This window comes from Zootoca vivipara, chromosome 6 (genome assembly GCF_963506605.1).
Source record: "Zootoca vivipara chromosome 6, rZooViv1.1, whole genome shotgun sequence".
Taxonomy (NCBI): Eukaryota; Metazoa; Chordata; class Lepidosauria; order Squamata; family Lacertidae; genus Zootoca; species Zootoca vivipara.
Genome location: NC_083281.1, coordinates 36,392,878 through 36,414,893, shown reverse-complemented (window position 1 = coordinate 36,414,893; position 22,016 = coordinate 36,392,878). Strand labels below are relative to the sequence as shown.

Below are 22,016 nucleotides of genomic sequence, written 5' to 3'. Positions count from 1 at the left end.
GAGAAAATCAGGCAAGCCCAGTAAGCTTGCCTGTTTTGTGTACAGTGTAAGTCCAACCCCTCGCTACAGTTTTAGCGTGCCATATTATTGAACACAGTGCCTTCCTCCTGAGTCATCCTGCATATTTCCCCCCTGACTAATTCTGCTTTGCAATTAGGTGGCATAATTATGAGTCATGTAGGATTACCTTTCAGGGTGTGTTGAGCTTTAAGGGGCTGGTTGTTGCTTGCTCACTTTACAACAGACGCCTTCTTATTGTTCACAGGTGGGAGCTGGTCATAGTATATTCTGCTCCTTCAATAAAACACACACCTTGATATGGAATCCGATCGTAGAAACTGCTCTCGGTGTTAAAAGCTTGAGAATTTGGACAAAGGTATCTTAGTCAAAGCTACATCTCTTAAGTGCTCCCCTCTGTTCTTCTAAAATTGCTCTTTTTGCCCGAGTTGTGAACAACAGTGCTTGACAACTCCTCAGCAGAAACCCACTGATGTGTGCTGGAATGGCAAAAGGTCAAGGGTCCTGGGCCTTGCTGGGATGCCAAAGTAATTGTTTCTGGCGTGGGCTGGAAGTTCCTTGATAAAATTGTAAGAAATAGGCTTGTTTTAGTTCTGAAATTTTCTAAAAGCACACCTTTGTGTAAAGCATGGATCCCAGGGCAGTGTAATTAAAAATTGAACAGCAGTACAATGGTAAAACAACATCTTTTAACAATCAAAGCAGAATTAAATCTTAGGAATAATACACCCAAAACTATACAACCAGCTAAGACAATAAAGTAAATATATAAAACGCTGCCAACCCAGAAACGAAAATAAACAAGCTGTCCAAAACAGTGAGTAGCAAGGCGATATCTTAACTAGATTTGAGCTGAAAATTTCTGCAGTTTTTTTTTTATATAAAAAAATCCCCTGGCCTTCCTCTATTAATGAATGAGAAAAGAAAGGGATAGTTTTTTAATTCAAAGGGGAGTGAAAATATCGGTGAAATTCTCATGTTTTGGGCTGCAGGGCTTGCCTGACTTTTGAGGTGTTTGCCAGTGTCCTTTCCTTCACTTTGCAAATCATCTCACATCTGGAGGGCTACCAACTCCCCACATACCTGGTGTACAGGATTGCAACCTAACATCTCTTTATTATTCTTTATTCGGCCTTTCATCTGCATTCTGCAACCATTTTGGGTTCCTGCACTTCGGTTAAAGCCCGGGGGAAAGGTACCATAACGTAACCCAGGATTAATTCCATTGGGTTGGATTCATAGGCATCAACTTCCAAATAGGAAAATAAGGGATCAGCGACGGCGCGGCACCGGAAGTCGCTTCTGTGCATGTCCAGACATGTGCAGAAGCGACTTCCAGTGCCGGCTCTGCCCGATTTCCGGTGCCCAGACATGGGCAGAGTGGCACCGGAAATCGGTTCTGCGCATGTCCAGACATGCACAATAGTGACTTCTGGTGCCGGGCTGACAGTGTCCGCATGTCTGGGCACCAGAAATCGCTTCTGCGCATGCAGAAGGGAATGCGCAGAGGCGATTTCCAAAGCCAAGTGAGCGAGGAGCCAGCTGGGACCCGGGACTTGGCCGCCGGTACCAGCAGGAGCTGCAAATCCGGGGGATTTACAGGATATTTTTCAATTCAGGAGTCCAGCGGGAAATGGATTTAAATCCGGGGGTTTCCCGCGAAAAACGGGAGACTTGACAGCTATGGTTGGATTACTGCAACACACTCTATGTGGGACTTCCCTTGAGAGTGAGACCTCTCTGCATATTATACCTGTGCCTGGAGATCTGCTCTGGTTGCCCATTTGCTCAGGTTCAAAGTGTTAGTGCATGAAGCCCTTGTATGAAGGCTTGGGACTAGTTCACTTGCAGAATTGCCTCACCCCATATACTCAACCAGTTCACTTTGCAGAACTGGCACTGTTATACGTGCCACATAATGAAATGAATGTTTTAGTGTTGCAACACCTTCCCTTTGGAACTCCCTGCCTATTGATTTCAGGCACACGCCTTCCTTATATTCTTCGCAGCCCCGGCTTAAAACAGTTCTGTTTAGGCAAGCCTTTCCGCACATGTAGAAGTTACATGAGCTTTATCTCTTTTTGGCTACTTTTGAATGTTTTTTGATACTCGTTTTTACTCCCCCGCCCAAGAATATTAATGTTTTATTTCGTATTTTTGTAAGCCACTTACAAGCCTTCTTGCAAACAGGCAATATTCAAATTTTGTTAAATGAAATGGCAACTCCTCCCAAGGGCTTTTTCACACAGGAAGTCTGTGCAGCTGGGGAGGCTGAAGGAATGCTGGGGAAATCTTTCTAAAGGAAAGGAAAACACAAACACCACCCTTGGCCACCTTGCAATGATGATAAGATGAGCTCAAAACCCTACGCTGACCCTAATTTTCTCAGTGCCCTGAGAACAAAATGCTTTTCACAGGCTAAGAAAAAGTTTGAGAAATGGAGGGGGCAAATTTTGCTCCCCTCCTCCCTCTTGTATCTGGACCTCCCTTTTCAAAATCAATAGCTGCTTGTATTTCGTTTTAGATCCGGGCTTTTTCTTATTTTGGGGGGAGGGGGCGCTACCTGGCGCTGCTGCTGGAAACAGGAGAAACTGCATACAGTTACCTTCTCTGTTTCCACTAGAAGGTTTGCAGGGAGAGTGTGTCCCCGAGGCCTTTCTGAGCAAACAAAAAAACCCTCTTCTCCCTTTTGCTTGTTGGCATCAAATGATAGCCTGAGCTGGTGCCTAATTTTAGCCTCTTGTCTCCTGCTTGGGTCTCGTTTTGCGATATCCTTCCTGCAGTTTTTTAGAATGGAGCTTTGCTTACTGCAATTCATTGTGGCTGGGCTAGACCTCAGTGGAGATAAATCTGTATTGTGTAGACTTCCTTTCCCGGGGCGGGGGGGGGGTCATGTGTTTGGAGGAATTTCCTGGTACTTTTGAGAAGGGAAGCGAAGGAATTTTTAGGGGAAATTTCATGTGAACATGAGTCTCATCCATTGTACCTTACTTCTTGACAGGAATGGAGCTCAGGCCAGAATTATTATTTATTACTGTTTTAGACTGCCAACTCGATATCTCTGGTGACAAATAGCTTACAAACAATCACCAAATTCCTTTAAAATATGGTTTTAGTTGCAAACATTCATTATTTAGGGCTGTACAGGGTTTTCCTCAGCTTTGTATTTTATGTTATTGAATTACAGTATGTTCTACTCTCTTTCAATGCTTGGTAGCAGTGTTTATTTTATTGATTTGTTTTTTGGCTCCTCCTCCTCCTTAATATTATTTTAGACTGTCTACTGCAGGCATCCCCAAACTTTGGCCCTCCAGATGTTTTGGACTACAATTCCCATAATCCCTGACCACTGGTCCTCTTAGCTAGGGATCATGGGAGTTATAGTCCCAAAACATCTGGAGGGCCGCAGTTTGTGGATGCCTGGTCTACTGTAACCCACTTAGAGGTCTTTTGTTCTAGTAAGAATCATGGCTTCCCGCAAAGAATCATGGGAGCTGCAGTTTGTTCATGTGCTGTTCCCCTCAGAGAGCTGCAAATGTCAGAGTGATTTAAAAATCAATCCTCTTCCCAGGGGAATTGTAGCTCAGGGGAAGGGTTGTCTGCTAACTCCTCTCAGCACCTTTAACAGACTACATTTCCCAGGATTCTTTGGGGAAAACCATGGTTGTTTAATATTACAGTATACTGTATTGCTATAAATGTGTGGTGCAGAGGGCTCCCCTGCCAACAATCCCTCTCACCCCCCCTCCTGCCCAATGCTTTAGAAGTGCATACCTATGCATGGTGACAGCAAGCACGTAGGCAGGATCAGAAAGAAGAGCTTGTAAAAAATAAATTGCTGGCTGTGCATCCTTCTAGCCCTGGCAACTAGCCAAGAGGGTAGTACTTCTGGCTGAGTGACATCATGAGACACTACACAGGCCTTGAGGTTGTGAAAAGCTAATGAAGAGGAGAGCCTGCTTAAGCCTGTGCACAGATGGTTTGTCTTTCTGATAATGGGTTTGGAGATTTGAGGCTGCTCGGTTATTGTGTGAGAGGGAAGAAGCAAGTGCACAGGTCATGCTGTGCAGATCGTTCCTGCCCTGTGAAATGCGAGAATTTCTCTTGAGCTTTGTATCCCGTGCTTGACTGGGTAGGCTCAGGCTGGAAGTTGTAGTTTCTGCTTTCTAGTTGGAACAGGCAACTCCCCATTTACGTGGGGGTTACGTTCCGAGGCACCATGCGTTTCAGTGAAATTGAATATATCGAGAACACTGTTGAAAAAGCCTGCAAACACCACAATAGCTCCCCCCCCCCCGCAAACCTCCTTGCTCAAACTCCAACTCTCTACAGGCCTCAGAGGTCGGTGCAAGAGCTCCTGGGATTGCACTTGCAAAGGCTTGTGGGATTGCTAGGCACTGTTTTCATGCCATTTTTTGCTGTTTTTGCACTCTTTTAGGTCTGTTTTTGCTCCTTTTGTGCCACTTCCAGGTTTGCAGTGATGCACATGTTTGCAGTCATGCATGCCTTAAATGTGTGCAAATGGGGAGTTGTCTGTATGTGGCTCTCAAGGCTGTGGTCTAAACCAGCTTTAGAGCAGAGTTGGGAAAACTTCCCCACCCCATCGCCCGAGCTGCTTTTCCTCTTGAGTGACTTTCTGGAGGCTGCAAGCTAGCAAATGGATGGGCCAAAGCAAAAATATGGTCCAAGGCCTGAGCAGTAAGTAGATAGATGCAGAATTATACTTGGATGGTGTCTTTAGTGTTGCTACCCCATGTGGTGAACCACTGAACTTTCAAGTGGAAGCTTTCTTATTGGAGAACTTTCCCAGCAGGCTCTGCCCATTGAATCACAGGATTGTAGAGTTGGAAAGGACAATGAGGGTCATCTAGTCCTATCCCCAGCTGGCCATTGGATCTTCCTGAGCAGGAAGGAGTATAAAGGCCTTCCTTTTCCAGCTGTGTTTGCTGGAGCAACAAAGTCATATTGAGCTGTGAACTGCAGTTTGCTAAGGGTACTGAGAGTTGTTAGGAGACTCCCTAGCCACAGTCCCATAATTCTCTGGGAAGAGGGATTGTTAAACCACTCTGGAAATTGTAGCTCTATGAGGGAAGGGGGCGGGGAATTGTGTAGTTTTACTCTCTGCTAGGCAGTTATCACGGCTGTATATGACCTCCAGTATCAGTATCAGATGGAGGCTGTATGCCTCTGAATACCAGCTGTTGAGAGATCAGGAGTGGGAGAGTGCCATTTAACTCATGTCCTACTTATGGGCTTCCTGTAGACATCTGGTTGGCCACTGTGAGAACAGGCCATTGGCATGATCTCATAGGGCTCTTGTTGTTTAATCTTCTGGGACAATTCCTGCCTACCCCTGCCAACTTCAAAGGTGGGAGGAAGACCAGTTGCCTATCACATTTGCCAGAGTACAGTAAAACCCTTGAAGCCTGAATGCAGCTATTCTCTTTTCACCACCACACTCCTCAACATAGGATGGTATAAGTTGCAGAAGTGACCCTGCCCTGATGGAAATTGCAAGGCGCCCTGCCTCAAGCAGCCGTTCTTGATGAGCCATTATGGGTTGTGAAGTAGGAGGCTGGCCGGCTGAGCCATCGAGTGCAATCCAACAGGATGTTCCAGTAATTTTGTTGCTGAGCTCTTGTGCATTGATGGAAGCTTGCTCAGAAAAAAATCCCTGCCGATTCTGCCCCATGTTAATTAGTACAAATGAGACAGCTGTTAGTTCGTTTTTTGGGGGGGGGGTGTCAATCTATAATGAAGCATAACACCTTCACATTTCTTGGCCCAGCTATGCATGCTATCCTTAGGAATTTGTTCCAACTAGCATATATTGAGGAAGTCTGTTGCTCTTTTATTCCCATGTAGCTATAACTTTGGCTGGCACTGAGGAGCCTTATGAGTACAGGAGTTAACAGAATGCATCCCCAGCCTTTGCATGAACCATTGATGAGTCACAGGGCAGTCTTCAAAAAAGAAGTTATATGCAACCTCTGGGTTTTATTTCTATATTTCCAGCAGCACAAAACCAATTAATTTCTTCCATAAACCTTTTAACAGAAGAAATTTCGCAACCCCACTTGTTTGTGAAAAATGCAACACAAAACTAGAAGTTTTGATTTTTTTTTAATAAATTGGTTTTTTCCCACCTGTCCTGAGTGCAACCAGTTGTTATGAAACCCTAAACATCAAGTCAAGTGTCCCAGGTTGAAGGGGGCAGTTGGGGCATATCCCTTCTATCCAATCATTTAATGTTTTGTACCAGGTACCCTTAAACATTAAACCTTCTTAATTCCACAGAGCTCCCAGAAAACTGGACCGACACCAGAGAAACCTTATTGGAGGGTATGCTCTTCAACCTGAAGTACCTGGGCATGACCCTCGTCGAGCAACCCAAAGGTGAAGAGCTATCCGCTGCTGCTGTCAAAAGAATTGTGGCCACGGTGAGCTGCCCTTTACTTCATACCCTTACACCCCTAAATGTCCTCCGTTACGGGCCTAGGCTAGAAGGGTAGCATCCATAGTAGTATATGTGTAGCCTCCATAGCTCTGTCCTGTTGAATCTAGAGCAGCACTTTGAAAGCTGAGTTTTTGGCTTTATCTCCCATTCAAACTTAAGATAGGTTTGGAAGTTTACTGGAAATGTGGATTACTTGTGCTTTTGTTTTCGTAATTCTTTGTAGGATCTCAGATGAGGGCTCTGCTTCTGTGGTCAAGTGAAGGGTGTTAGCAGGTTTGGAAAAAACCCAAGATTCACAAAAGTACAAAACATATTTTAAGGAAATTTTTGAACTAGGGGTGCAGAGGGGGAACCCCAAACAAGTGCTCAGTGGGCATGAAATTCTGGTTAGGTGTTGGGGGGGGGGTGGAAAATGAGGAGGGAGGGAAATAGGATGGAGCGACTAGACGTCTGAACAGCAGCACTTCACACTGCAACTTTTTGCTACAGATCCTACATGTTAACACTTCAATTCGGCCTATAGCCATGCACTCTAAACTTATGTTCAAGAACACTAGGGAAACTCGTTCAAGTGACATTAAAAACCATTAAAATTCAGTTCATAAAACAGAAAGCAGTTCATAAAATGCATAAAATGCTTTGCAATTATAGGAAATTAGCCAACATAAAAGTGGCCTGATTTATAGCAAGTTACTAAAAACTTGCTTGAATAAAGGAGGCTTTGCATATCTGTAGAGTTATACTTGGGTGGGTTTCTTGTGGCAGTGGATTGGGGTGGTAGCTAGCAAAGATCCTGATGTTTGTCCCCCATCAAATGAAGAGGAAGAATATCTTAAGCAGGGGCCCATCTGATGACCTCAATTCGTTGGAGGGCTCCCATGGTGTGTGGAGGTGTTTTATGGGGCCAAATAAACCGCTACGTGATAAATTTGAATTTTATTGTTTTGTATCCTTCATTCAATTTGTTTTCCTTGACTTAGAATTAGTATGAATCATGACGGGACACGGGTGGCGCTGTGGGTTAAACCACTGAGCCTAGGGCTTGCTGATCAGAAGGTCGGCGGTTTGAATCCCTACGATGGGGTGAGCTCCTGTTGCTCGATCCCAGCTCCTGCCAACCTAGCCGTTTGAAAGCACGTCAAAGTGCAAGTAGATAAATAGGTACTGCTCCGGCGGGAAGGTAAACGGCGTTTCCGTGTGCTGCTCTGGTTCGCCAGAAGTGGCTTTGTCATGCTGGCCACATGACCTGGAAGCTGTACGCCGGCTCCCTCGGCCAAAAAAGCGAGATGAGTGCCACAACCCCAGAGTCGGTCACAACTGGACCTAATGGTCAGGGGTCCCTTTACCTTTACCTTTATGAATCATGACACTGTGAAGCCTCATTTAACCTCTGCAGTTTTCAAAATTCGCAAAAGAGCTTCTTCTAGGCCACGGATGAACCTGTGGCTCCCTGGGTATTTTTGTTGGTCTCCAGTTCCCACCAACCCCAGCAAACATGTTCAGTAGTTGGGAAGTTGACGTCCAACAAAATCTGGAGGGCTACAGCCCCCCCCCCCCGTTCTAGGCCATATGAAAGGCTACCTCTCATGCGTTACCTGCTCCTGTAGCTCAGCTATGTGCTGTGACTTGCATATATTCTCCTGGTGGATAGGAGGAGAAAAGTTCATCGTTTGCAAAACCAAACCCCCTGGTTTGTAAACCAGAGTGTTTTCATATTAGAGAAAGAAATAAGAATATTGCTGAATAAATAAGAACCTGCAGCCAAATGTTTCATTGCAGAGCGTCCCTGTTCAGTGCCTTCCTGCACAATACTCTATTCGCTTCCTCTTCTCACCAGGTTTACTGAAGAGGAGCAAAATGGTGCAAAAACAATGCAGGTTTTGGGGGGGGCTGTTTCCAAGTAACAACATCTGCCTGTTATTCCTGTACATAGTTAATATGTGACTTTTAGATAAGTTGATTTCTCTCCACCAGACATTCAAACACGTTGAATGTTTTCTTTCTCAAGGCAAAAGCAAGTGGCAGAAAGCTCCGGAAAGTAACCCTAAAAGTGTCTCCCAGAGGGATAATCCTCAATGACAGTATAACAAACGAGGCAATCGAAAACATCTCAATATACAGGTATGTTCCAATTGTAGTTTTTAAAGATGCAGAGTAAGTATTTAAGGCACATTGGTAAAACTGCGAAACTGGCAGGTGCAAGGAGCATGGCTTTCTCAGTGGTGGCCCCACACCTCTCAGATTCCCTTGCCAGGTTAATAGTTAAAGTCTCTGTTATATGTCCTCTGTGTTTATCCACCACTTCCCACACAGACCTCTAAAAGATATTCTAGACTGTATACTGGGTGGGGCCATTGCTATACAAGTTTTTGAACTCCCTGAACTTGCCCCCATCCCCAATTTCCTTAGGCTTCACCAGTCTCCTATTATAATAGGCTCACTGCTTGGACTTCTCATTCTATCCACTCACGTGCTTCTCTCAGCTTTCCTCTTTCTGATTCCTCACCAGGCCCATGCTTCCCACTCAGTGTTTCTGCTTTATCTCCGCACGCTGAGAGGAGAGGCATGACCTCCAGACTGACCTGATTTATTGCTGGTGGGTCTTCCTGCAAAGACTTACACAGGCACAGCAGCCTCCTCCTCACAGCCTCATTGTTATGTGCCATACAGTCCCGTAGCACCTTAAAGACTAACTCATACGCTGTGGAAAAGAGCTGCACTTCATCAGATGCGTTACCCCCAGTTGAAAGGTGTGTGTATGTTTATAGGCAGTCCTGTATAGAGATGTTTTTAATGTTAGATGTTTCACTGTGGTTTTATAATTTTGCCTCTACATAGTGATCATAGAATTGTAGAGTTGGAAGGGAGCCTGAGGATCATCTAGTCCAGCCCCCTGCAGTACAGGCATATGCAACTGCTGCCATACAGGGATCGAACCAGCAACCTTGGCATTATCAGCACCATGCTTTAACCAACTGAACTATCCTTCTAATTTGTTGGAAGCTGCCCAGAGTGGCTGGGGCAACCCAGTCAGGTGGGCAGCATATGTATTTACAGTATTTCTTTTTTTTAGGCTGCAAAGGTAGTGGGGGTAAAGAAGTAAAGAGTGGGTTCAGATAGCATGAAATGCAAAAATTACAATTTGTGATAATTCCATTGAAGCTTAAACGTACAGTACGCTGATAAACATTGCAGCCGTTCCCACCAGCACTTATTTGGTGATGACTCAGTCATCTTAGCTTTGCTGAGCTAATTAGCGCCTGCAGCGGGACAGGAAGCCATCGCTGTGATCATCCCCAAATGAATAGAATCAAATGTCTTGATAAGTTCTCATTCTGCAGCTTCATGCTGTGGCCTCCCTTTGAAATCCCCTCTGCAGGAGAATTGAAACCAGTGGTGGCTGGTAGGCAGAAGGCAGAAAGACCAACAGTTGGTGGAGCCAAAGCCAAGGAGAGTCAGAGCCAAATAATTCTTGTTTCCTCCCCATCCTCCTCTCTGCTGAGTTCTATAATGGCAATGCTGAGAGTAAGGAGGAGGAAGCTGACAGCCAGGGCCACCCTGGGACTGCATTTAAGTAAGAAAGCAGGTGGGAGCTGTCAGAGGCCTTCAGCAGTTTCCGGGAAGCTCGGTCATTAGTTGAAAGTAGTTCTGGGTGACGTCTGTGGCCTTCTACTTCATGGCCTCTTGCGTACACTGTGCGGAAAAAATCATTAATTTCAGAGGCTCCCAGGAATGGTATTTTACTCCTAAAGATGAATAAAGTTTGTAGATGTCACTTAGTGGAGGAGGGCCCCTCTGGAACCTTTTAAAAAAAACACTAATTTTTTGCTTGCTGAATGGATTTCAGAGTCTCTACTGCTGTTACAAAAACCAGCATTTAACAGCTTAAAAAAAACCAATTATAGGGAAAGAGGGAAAACATAAGTGCCTCTTATAAAAACAAAGCACTGTGAAGCTCCGTGTAGGACAAATGTAGGCCACACCGGAGCACAACAAGACACTTATTGCAATGTAAATTAATTTGGAATGTATTTTAAACCCTGGAAAACTCAACTGGTAGATCAGGCACTGCTTTCCTCAAGAGGAACAGCCCCTTGCTCATGACAAAAGGATGCTTGGTACAACTTTGTGCTATGGGACAGCCCTTTGAGGGTATTACAATTTTGGGGCCAACGTCACAAGTATTCTTATGATTAATTTATCACTCTTGCACCATCAGTATGCATGGTGCATTGCAGAATACAAGAAAACATGGGAAGCTGGTTCGCTCACAATGCCAAGCCATAGTTTTTCAACAAACCACAAGTTGTTACACGATGACTAAACAAAACATGGCTTTTTTCTTCGCAAACCTGTCTGATATGGACATCGTTCTGCACAATGGTCAGCATGGCCAGTTTCTCTGTCATGTTGCTCATCTATGAATGCCCTTCCAAGAACAGATGAAATACCCACAGCTGTTTTTGTAAGACAACCTTCTGCAACCTCCTGCCTACGAGAGGTGTTTTGGACTTCATTGCCACTACCCCTGCCAGTGGCTAGGTTCCCGGGTGCTGGTGTCCAACAAAATCTAGAGGGCACCAGATTGGGGAATGTGTTAGAAAGACATCCTCAGGCACCAGCCATTATTGGCTTGTAGATTTCAAAGCTGTTTTTCACCCAGTCAAAGGGAGCCTCATCCTGCCAAGAGGGATGTTCCTCAGCTCATAGACTGAGTGCCCGTCGTCATGCTGCTTTAATGATGCTTGAACCTATCAGAGTTTGAGGGTGATCTTCGCAGGCAGTGTTTCCTCAACACCTTTCCATCAGTTTCTCTTTATCATTTGTAGCCAAGGACCACAGAGAGTTGGGGGACAGTGCTGGGCTTAGGAGGAAGTGTCAAAACGCATTTGCAGTCCCAAGATGTGTAAGCTGAACTAGTCTCTTCATGGAGTGGACAGCTCGCTTCTGAGTTGTCCTGAAACTTAAGTGCACTCTGACTAGTGCTGCTGAATAAATAAATGACAGGCTATAAACCCCCAGGGCAAGATTTATCCTCTCCTCCTGAGAAAGGTCATCAGATCTTCATCAGGCTTGGTGTGTGGGGGAAAGATAATTCAAGATGCACTGACTATGCTTCTTTGAACTGCTGCTCCCTGCAAGCAACTTTTCTGCTTCAAGTCATGTTCTTCTGTTGCAAAACATGGGCTGAATGCATGTGCAGTCCTTTGAGCATTTCCTCCTGGCTTCTCCCCAGGTCACACACCCTCCTGAGCCTCATTCCTCACTAGGCCTGATTTGAGTCCTCCTCGAGTGTTTATCGCACACTCATTGCTATCCCCTCTTTTGCCTCTACCCCTTTCCTGAGGTTCAAGAACACAGGAAGCTGCCTGTGGTCAAACCCTTGGCCATTTATCTCAGTACAGTCGTACCTTGGATCTCAAACACCTTGGCTCCCGAAGAAATTGGCTCCCGAACAATTGAAACTCCTAAGTGAGTGTTCCGGTTTTTGAACAATTTTCAGAAGCCGAACATCTGACGCGGCTTCCGATTGGTTGCAAGAGCTTCCTGAAGCCAATCAGAAACTGCACTTTGGTTTCCGAATGTTTTGGAAGTCGAATGGACTTCCGGAACGGATTCCGTTCGACTTCCAAGGTACGACTGTATTGTCTATGTTGACAGGCAGTGGCTTTCCAGGATTTCAGGCAAGGTTTTCTTACAACCACACCTGGAGATTCCAGGGATTGAGCCTGGGACCTTTGCATATAAAGCAGATGCTCCACCACTCAGTTATGCCCCTTCCCAACTAAGGGCTTAGGGCTGATGGGAATTGTCGTTGAAAACATAAGTAAGACACCAGGTTGGTGAAGGCTGGTCTATCCTTAGTAGCAGTGACTCTGCAAGATTTCAGACAAGGGACTTTCCCAGCCCTTCCTGGAGATGCCAGAAATTCCACCTAGGGTCTTTCTGCCATTCAGCTACTGTACAGCTCTTCCCCAACTCAGAAGGGAGCACTCCACTTGGATTGGAAATGTGTTTGAAGCTTCCCCTCCCACCAACCTCAGCCTTGTCCCCAACTGTCTGTGGTCCTTGGCTACAAGCAAGAACAGCAATTGGTAGAAATGTGCTGAGAAGCCTGATGAAGACCTGGTAGCCTTTCTTAGGCAGGGAGAATGAAGCCTACATCTTGCCCTGGGGATTTGTAGCCGGCCATTTTTAAATACAAAGTGGCCAATTTTTAGGCTTTTGTATAATCTGGGCATTGATTGGGGGGGGGGCAATAGCTGCTAAGGAGTAGTTGGCTGCTCAAAGAACCTGAAATGCACATCACTTCCTCCCATATTGGTGGGCAGATAGGGTGGCCCCTCCTGGCGGGATGCCCATGCTGGCCTTGAGCTTCTCTAACAGAATGGGGTGGGCATATTGCAGAAGAGCAAGGGTTTTCTGAGCTCAAAGTACTCTCCCCCCCCTACCCCCGCGCCCTCTCCTGTTTTAAAAATGGAATCACTCCTTAGAAAGCAGAGCTTTGGGGAAGATGGATGGGTATTTGTTTTTCTGCATTCCCTGGCGTTATAAGATCTCAGCCTGGAAAATTGCATTCTCTCTGCTTTGATCTGATAAGCAAACTTTATGAATCTGTGCATGGTGTGTGCCTGAAACTCCCATTTGTTTCTCTTATTTGTAAGGCAAAGCCTCACAATATAAGTGCTGTGCTGTTTGGTGCAAAGCACAGAGCTTTATACAGTGGTATCTCGGGTTAAGAACTTAATTCGTTCTGGAGGTCTGTTCTTAACCTGAAACTGTTCTTAACCTGAGGTGCCACTTTAGCTAATGGGGCCTCCCGCTGCTGCTGCGTCACCGCCACACGATTTCTGTTCTCACCCTGAAGTAAAGTTCTTAACCCGAGGTACTATTTCTGGGTTAGCGGAGTCTGTAACCTGAAGCGTCTGTAACCCGAGGTACCACTGTATTAGAATTCAGCATCCTATCAGCTTCTGTGTTGTTTTTTTTAAAAAAAGTTTCCAGACCTTATGGTGAAAATATTAGCTGCCAAGTAAGTGGCCAGGGACAGATCATCTCAGAAACTACTGCGGGGAGGCTGAGCTGGATTTCCAGTACTGTGGGTGCTTTATATCTACCTGGGATAGCTCAGTTGGTAGAGCATGAGACTCTTAATCTCAAGGTTGTGGGTTTCTCTTGCCTACACCATAGCTGCCAAGTTCTCCCTTTTTTTAAGGGAAATTCCATTATGCTGAATAGGCTTCCTCGCGAGAAAAGGGAAAACTGCCTACACAGAGAAACACAGTGGGCACAGCTGAGAGAGATTGGCCCCAAAAAGGTTGTGGGTGTTCAGGCACCCATGGCCCCCTATTGTTGGTGCCACTGACCAGGGACTGCTCAGTCAGGACTTCAACCCTGTAAGGAGGCAAGACAATCCAGGAGTCCCATTGGGAAGCAGGGCACCTCTTCTAATGCCCCTGGCGTCTCCCTCTCTCACTTCATACGCTGTTCCTTCAAAGAACCTGGTTCTAAACCATGTAGCAGGTGTGGCCTTTAGCCAGATTTCATGTGGGTGCCAAGGAGGCAGAAATGGTGAGAAAGTGGTGACAGAAAGAGACAAGATGTTGGCAGAAATAGGGAGAAAAGGGGATGGCCCCAGCCTCTTTGGTCTTCAGCCCCACCTCCTGCTGGTGTGTGGCCCCTGACAGATTACCTCTGAGGGAATGTAACCCCAGACAGAAAAAGGATTGCTCTCCCCTGGTGTAGGGCTTTAAAGGCTATTAGCAGCTCTTTAAATTAGGCCCAGAAGCAAAGACCCATGCGACTGGTACACAAAAGCTGCTCTTGAGCACCTGGCCCCTACAAACAGCTTCCATCTATACTAGGATGTCTTCAGAATCTCACACACACCGCTCCCGCTTATGTCTCTACATTTGAAGGCCTGCTTCACGGCCCCTTGCTATCTAAGGTGTGCCATCTGGGACCTTTTTGGTTGTGCACCCAATGTTTTGGAATGCCCTCTCTGAAGGGGAGGTATCAATTCAATTGCTGCCTGCATTCTGGCAGGCAGTGAAAACCCTTGACCTTTTCTGAAAAGCACTGGCAGATTGATATATACTGCTGCCCACACTGCTGAGCTTTGCTGCTGAGAGTTTGGTTTGGTTGGTTTCACTGTTTAATTACGTGTGTGTGTGTGTGTGTGTGTGTGTGTGTGTGTGTGTGTTTCCCCTCTCCCCTCCCCCAATTGTTGTATTTCTCTGTTGTGTATTTTACACTGTGTAAAACAGTATTGCTAATTTCTCCTGCGGGGACTTTTTTGACAGAGGGTTAAGGCAGAAACAATTTTAATAAAATTATTATTTGGTGTTTTTATCTAGCCTTCCTTATCAGTCAATCAAAGCTATTTGAGAGTAAATACACAATCTGGCATGAAAATCAATGCTGGGCTAGTCCTACTCAGAGGAGACCCATTTAAATTAATAGACATGACTACTGTAGGTTCCCTAATTTTAATGAGTCTGCTTAAGCAGAACTTAGTTTGGTACAAGAGCACTCTTGTTTCTTGGGCTTTGCTGCAACTCATTGTACAGTTTTAAGACGCCTGCTGCAGACAGACAGACAGACAGACAGACAGACAGACAGACAGACAGACAGACAGACAGACAGACAGACAGACATGCAGATATATCCATTGTGGGATATAAGTGTAGTAAGGCAGTAAATATGAAAAAGTTACACATTTATATATAGCTTTTAAATTTTGCTGGTTTTATAGCTTTCAATTGTTCTATGTATACTACTTAATGATTTTTTTTGACTGAGAGCTTTAAAAATTCTTATAAACAAATAAAAATAACTGATAGTCCATTTTTACTACGTGACAGGTCTGAAACCTTTCTGTGAAATGTTTCTTTATAAAATGTGGCATGTTCAGGCTCATAAGTCCACAGTAGAGAATTAGGGCTCTTCCTCTTCAGCAGCCTACCTCTTGGTTTCTAACAAGAAAGTTTTCCTCCCTTTCCCATGATACTAGAACTTGGGCCCATCCACCAAAGTTGAAAGATTCCTGAGAGACAAAAGAAAGACACTTCTTCACACAGTATTTTTTTGTTGTTTAGTCGTTTAGTCGTGTCCGACTCTTCGTGACCCCATGGACCAGAGCACGCCAGGCACTCCTGTCTTCCACTGCCTCCCGCAGTTTGGTCAAACTCATGCTAGTAGCTTCGAGAACACTGTCCAACCATCTCGTCCTCTGTCGTCCCCTTCTCCTGGTGCCTTCAATCTTTCCCAACATCAGGGTCTTTTCCAGGGAGTCTTCTCTTCTCATGAGGTGGACAAAGTATTGGAGCCTCAGCTTCAGGATCTGTCCTTCCAGTGAGCACTCAGGGCTGATTTCCTTCAGAATGGATAGCTTTGATCTTCTTGCAGTCCATGGGACTGCAAGAAGTAGGTACTTAGGTACAGTACTTAGGCCATGTTTATGCCATATATTTAAAACTCTCGCTTATTGGCAGGCAGGTATAGTTAGGGGAAATGGCCTTGAGGGCAAAATTGGACCCCCTGATGAGCCAGAGGTCCCCTGCCCCTGCCTTATCCCATCCTTCACCAACCTGGTGCCACCCCCCCACCTCATACTGCAACTCCCATCAGCTTCAGTCAGTTTGGAGACACTTGTATAAGACCCGTTGCATGTGTGGTTTGCCAAATTTTACAGAGCTAGAACTTGTGTCGGAGGAAGGGAGGCCTGGGTGTAGAGTACACCCCCCCCCTTTTAAAAAATAATAGTGTGTATTTAATGTCCTCTTTTGCCAATGTTCACAGGATATCCTACTGCACGGCAGACAAAGTACACGACAAGGTGTTTGCCTATATTGCACAGAGCCAGCACAATGAGAACCTGGAGTGCCATGCCTTCCTCTGCACCAAACGGAAAATGGTCAGTATTGTGTTTTAATAGCTGGTTGAGCAATGCATGCATTTCTTTGTGGTGAGGTGACAAGGGTGGGGTGATGGAAGCACCTCTTGCGGGCACAGCTTGGACAAGGGTGCAGAAGGAACACCAAAGATAATGTAAGACCAGTGGGCTTTCAGATTATGCTTAAGAGTATCCTGGGGTTCCTCAAAAGCTTACCCAAAACCCCTGAGTGTGAAGTTCAGCTTTGGTGGGTAAGCTTTAAATGCGCAGTGGCTCACCTGAACCACACTGACAGATTAGTGGTGGGTCACTTGGCAGAATCAATAGCATGGTTTGTAGCAGTAGATTGGCACTTGTACCCATAAGGAGACGAAGACATAACCTTGACAGTTGTAAGTCTGATCTATGTCTGCCTATCTGTCTAAATCAGAGGTGGATAATGTCATCCTCTCCAGATGGTGGAACTCCCAACTCACACCAGCCCCAGCCAGTATAACCAAATAGCAAGGTATGGTGGGAATTACAGTTCAGCACCATTTGGTGAGCACCACATAGGCTGACCCTGACCTAAACCAATAAAAACATATTAAGGATATTGGACCCCTGGAGCAAATAAAACTGAAGGTGCCTTCTGTTGTTTTTCCTGGTATCATCAGCATCCCCAAGTCTAAAAGCTGCCAAATTCTGCAAGTGTGCCGTGACAGGTATATGTAAATCATCAAGAAAAGACTCGGTGCAGATACAAACCCTGCATGTTTGCTAGAGAGGTAGAATGCAAATGCTGAAAATAAGTCAACCTTGCATGTGGTCCTTGCACCAGGTTCTGCTTTCATTATGTTCTATTTGGAGAACAACCATAGCTGCATGCATGTTTGCATGGAGACAATCTCAGATTCAATCCGTGGCATCTCTAGGCGGCCAGGGGGAGGGGAGGGTTCAGGCCTGGATCTCCCATCCTTTTCTTTCTTTGCTTTTAAACTTAAAGAAAAACACTCATTGCTTACAAGGTGGCTGAGCACATTTTAAATTACAGGGCTTGTGAGACCTTGGCCACCCAGCATCTTAATATTCCCAGAGATGTCTATAAAAATATATATAGTATGCGCAAATTTGTGTCATGGGCTTGAGCCCATTAAGCCTTTCAGTTTACTTACCATATTTTTCTGTGTATAAGTCTAGGTTATTTTCCTTAAAAATAATGTCCAAAATTTGGGGGTGTCATACACAGGGGGAATCTCCCCCCCATTTTTTTAAATCGGAGTCCCCCCAAATACATAGGGGCATCTTATAGATGGAACTGTACTGACTTAGTTTTTTACTGATTGATTGCATTTATATCCCACCTTTATCTCAAGGAGCTCAAAGTGCCATATATGGGTCTCTCCCCATCTCGTTTAATTCCCACAACAACCTGGTAAGGGAGAGTAGGCTGAGAGTTGACAGGCCCGGGGTCAACGAGTGAACTTTGAGGCCTAGTGGGGATTTGAACCCTGGTCTCCTAGGTCCTAGTCTGACACCCTAACCACTGTGCCACACTGGCTTCTTCAGTGGGTGGGGTGTTTTAATCCCACCTTTTAAAAATACAAATGTGTTTTAGACATAGCTGCCAAGTTATCCCTTTTTTAAAGGGATTTTCCCTTATGCTGAATAGGCTTCCTCGCGAGAAAAGGGAAAACTTGGCAGCTATGGTTTTAGATCCTTCCTGTGCCTTGTTTTATGCTGGCTTTAAGGTATATTAGTTAATTGTTGTTGTAAATCGCTTTTAAGTTACATCAGTAAACAAAAGCAACTTCTGTAATAAGTTCAGTAAATAATAGTACAGTACCTATCAACACCCCTCTTTGCAGATAGCATTTAATTTCTGTTGGAGAGCGTAGGTGGAGAAAAAGCGTTAAAAATGAACCCTCCATGTGGGAGTGCTTACAGAGGAGAACTGGTGAATAGCAGAAGGGTTTGCCCAACCCCAGGTGCTTTGAACTACAACTCCCATCTGCTGTGCCGGCTGGGGCTGATGGGAGTTGTAGTCCAAAGTATCAAGGCGGCACCTGGTTGTCAAAGGCTGGGTTAAGCAGGTGCCTCCCAGTCTCTGATGCTTCCCTAAAAAATTGCCATGCCATCACATTTGCCTTAAGAAGAAAATCCTCTTAATGTTGACTTCAGTCTTAAGTGTCATTTCCTAAATGACCTTGTAAACTTTTGATGCAGAGAGAACAATAAAGTTCTTATTTCTCTCCCCATGGACAAAAATATGTGACATTATAGAAATATGGGGAAAGGTACAGAGACCTTGATTGTATGTCTTAGTTTCCCCATCTCTGTCATATAATTAGTCTATATTTTTAGCGGCTGGGCAATTCTCACCCGTATCTGGGCCTATTAAACTTGATTTGAATGTGACAGCTGAAATTGTAAACAGCTGTGAGGAGCTTCATACTTAATTACCATATTTAAGGAGCGGGTTTTTGTTTTTGTTGTTTGTTCTTCTTTACCCATCATAAGAAGAAGAAGAAATGTTTTCCTCTTCCACCAAAGATATAAATGGCTCAGTCTTTCAAATGAGATTTGGCACAGATACAAGTTTTGTCCAAGCTCCTAAGTCACTGCTCCCCTGTGGAAAGTAAAACTTGCCTGCAGGCCACCCTGCCGTAAGATTTGTAAATTGGGAAGGAAGGTGGTAATTCCAGGCTGTTGGTGAGGACCAAACATTCATGCATATACTGGTTGCCATTTTGTTTCTGGGTCTAGTTCAGGGCATTCACATTAGTGTTTAAAGCCCTTGATGACTTTTAAGTCCCAAGTATCTGTCTACTTATTGGGACGCGGGTGGTGCTGTGGTCTAAACTACAGAGCCTAGGGCTTGCCGATCAGAAGGTCGGCGGTTCGAATCCCCATGACAGGGTGAGCTCCCGTTGTTCGGTCCCAGCTCCTGCCCACCTAGCAGTTCGAAAGCACGTCAAAGTGCAAGTAGATAAATAGGTACCGCTTCGGTGGGAAGGTAAATGGTGTTTCCGTGTGCAGCTCTGGTTTGCCAGAAGCGGATTAGTCATGCTGGACACATGACCTGGAAGCTGTCTGCGGACAAATGCCGGCTCCCTCGGCCTATAGAGCGAGATGAGCGTGCAACCCCAGAGTCGTCTGCGACTGGGCCTAACGGTCAGGGGTCCCTTTACCTTTATCTGTCTACTTGCCCGCAGACCCTCTGCTGGTCCCTCTCCCCACCCCCACTCCCCTCTGCAAGTTGAAGAGTGATTCTCTAGAGCCCCCTGTACTGGGGGTGGGCATTTTCTGTCAATTTTAGTTTTTCTGAATTGGTTACTTTTCCAATCATCAGTTCTATTCTCCCCATTTCCACATGAGCAGGTACTATTTTTACCAGCGTTTTGCTGCAGTTTTCTCCTATGTACATGCTTGCATGCAATTTTCCCTAATGCACATGTTTTTAATATAATGCATTAATATAATGCATTTTGAATGTTGTTGTTTCACAGATACCTGCATTTTTATGCACACCTTTCCCTATCTAGTCTGTGCATTTTTATACATGTGATCTGGGCGGAGAATCACATTGCAGAAAAGTGGTGATTTTGAAGGATGGCTGTGTTTAAGCTTGTGTATTGCTTCAGGAAATTGACATGGTGCAGGATATGGCGCACATGGGCTTCACCCACCCCCCATTGCCTGAGGCAGCTTTAGAGGAGCGTCACCAGTTTGGTCACACTGGGCGTGCAGCCTTGGGGACGCTGCAGGGGACGCTGCAACTATGATGTAGAATGGATCACAAGAGGCAGGGGGGCACCGAATTTTTGGGTTGCACAGGGCGCTGCTGAAATTTGAGATCCCAAGGGTTCCCACCCTGTATCTGCACTGGCAGAACAGCTCCACTGACAGTGTGTTCCTCTGATGTGTGCAACATGTCTGGCCTTTCACTTGCATAGCAGGGCTTCCCTCGAATTCCCCCTCCTCTCTCTCACACACACATCCCAGCTCACAAATTTCAAGTAATGACGTGTGCCTCGGTTGATTAAATGCCGAAGTCTTTATTGTTGGTTTTATTACTGTGGTGTGTACCCACTATCTGTGCTTTCCGGAAACAACTGAATGCATTTTTATTTTAACAAGCTTTTGCAGCAGGGTGAAAAGGTCTGCCATTGGTTCTTGTTTTGTTTTGTTTAAAATCTGTATTTAGTTGTGTTCAGTAATGCACTTAAAACTATTTTTAGCTGTTTACAAAAATATATAGTAGATTTTAATTTTAGGGTGCACTCTGCTCTGATATTTTTCTCGATTTCAGCAGTATAGAAATTTTGGTATACCGTGTTTCAATCAATGAGATAGCTTCAGCACTGAAAAGCACTTGCGCAGCTACAGCTCCTTTTGATTTTGATATTTTCAAAGACAGGTTTTGTGTAAGGAATCCAGTCCTTCTGTTTCAAGTGCATGCACACACCTAGAATTTTAGCCCAAGTCCTGCTGCATCCTGCCATCCACAGTGGCATGGCTAAACTGGTCTGTAAGCACATGTGGGGTTGAGAAATCCAGATGACCGCTTTAGTATGGGCTTGTTCAGTCTGGCTGTCGGCCTTCATCTCTCCCCCCACCCCCCGAAAAAAGTCATTACCGATTGAATATAAGCACCCCCAAACGAGTGTCTGAATTCCTTCTCCGACTTCTGTAGCTACCTCTCTCCATAACAGTGGGCACCGCTGCTGGCATCAATATTGAATTAAGTCTTGAATGGTGGCATGGGACTTGTAGAGCCGTAGAATGAGGAACGAGTTCCTGGTTTAACATCTCTCAGCTGCGCGGAACCTCCACATGATTTAAATCTACATGAACTGTCTATTAATACACCGTTATAATCGCTGTTGTATCTTCTTCTCCCAGGCTCAAGCCGTCACCCTCACAGTTGCTCAGGCGTTCAAAGTAGCATTTGAATTTTGGCAGGCGTCCAAGGAAGGTGAGTGTGGGAACTTACATCTGCCTCTTGCTGCCTTTTCGGCACATCCCAGCCTTCCCTAACCTGATGCTCTCCAGATGTTTTGCTTCCATCATCCCTTACTGGTGGCCATGCTCCCTGGGGCTGATGGGAGTTGAAGTCCGACAACATCTGGAGGACACAAGGTTGGGGAAGGCTGATATATTCAGAAAATGTGTAGCTGGTGTATTGTGTGTGTGTGTGTGTGTGTGTGTGCGCACGCGCACCTTTTGTTGTTGTTGTTTGACTTTTTCCCTAGAAGCAAAATGGTCTTTTTACCCCTCCACCTTTTTTTAAAAAAAAAACCCACCAACCAAGGCTCAGTCAATAAAATTTCAGATTACTTTGCTCATCTAAGCACATGCTTGTTTATATATTAAGTTGCTATTTCACAGTATTTATATATTGCTTGATTGTTTAAAAAAAGTGATTTACAAAACAATGAAATTATCAGTAAAGATCTGTTAAAAACAACCATTTGAAACACTCAGAAGTAATTAGCATCAGCTAAAAAAAACACATTAAACTCCACGACAACATTCTACATATCTGGATAGACTTGTCCAAATAAAAAGGTTTTCCCAGTTGGGAACCCCTGAACTAGTGCATTTGAGGACAGATACCCTGTTTCCCCTATTTTAAGACATAGTCATAAAATAAGCCATAGCAGG

At 45.0% G+C, this 22,016-nt stretch overlaps 1 protein-coding gene across 2 annotated transcripts in view; it reads left to right on the top strand.

Annotated features, from left to right (window-relative positions):
- LDLRAP1 (low density lipoprotein receptor adaptor protein 1) overlaps positions 1 to 22,016 on the top strand; it is an 81,374-nt gene that overhangs the window by 35,490 nt on the left and 23,868 nt on the right. For both annotated transcript variants that reach the window (XM_035118289.2, XM_060275796.1), the window contains exons 2-5: positions 6,316 to 6,458; positions 8,484 to 8,596; positions 16,277 to 16,391; positions 21,255 to 21,327. In XM_035118289.2, coding sequence (XP_034974180.1) covers positions 6,316 to 6,458; positions 8,484 to 8,596; positions 16,277 to 16,391; positions 21,255 to 21,327 — 444 coding nt within the window. The remainder of the gene's footprint in view (positions 1 to 6,315; positions 6,459 to 8,483; positions 8,597 to 16,276; positions 16,392 to 21,254; positions 21,328 to 22,016) is intronic.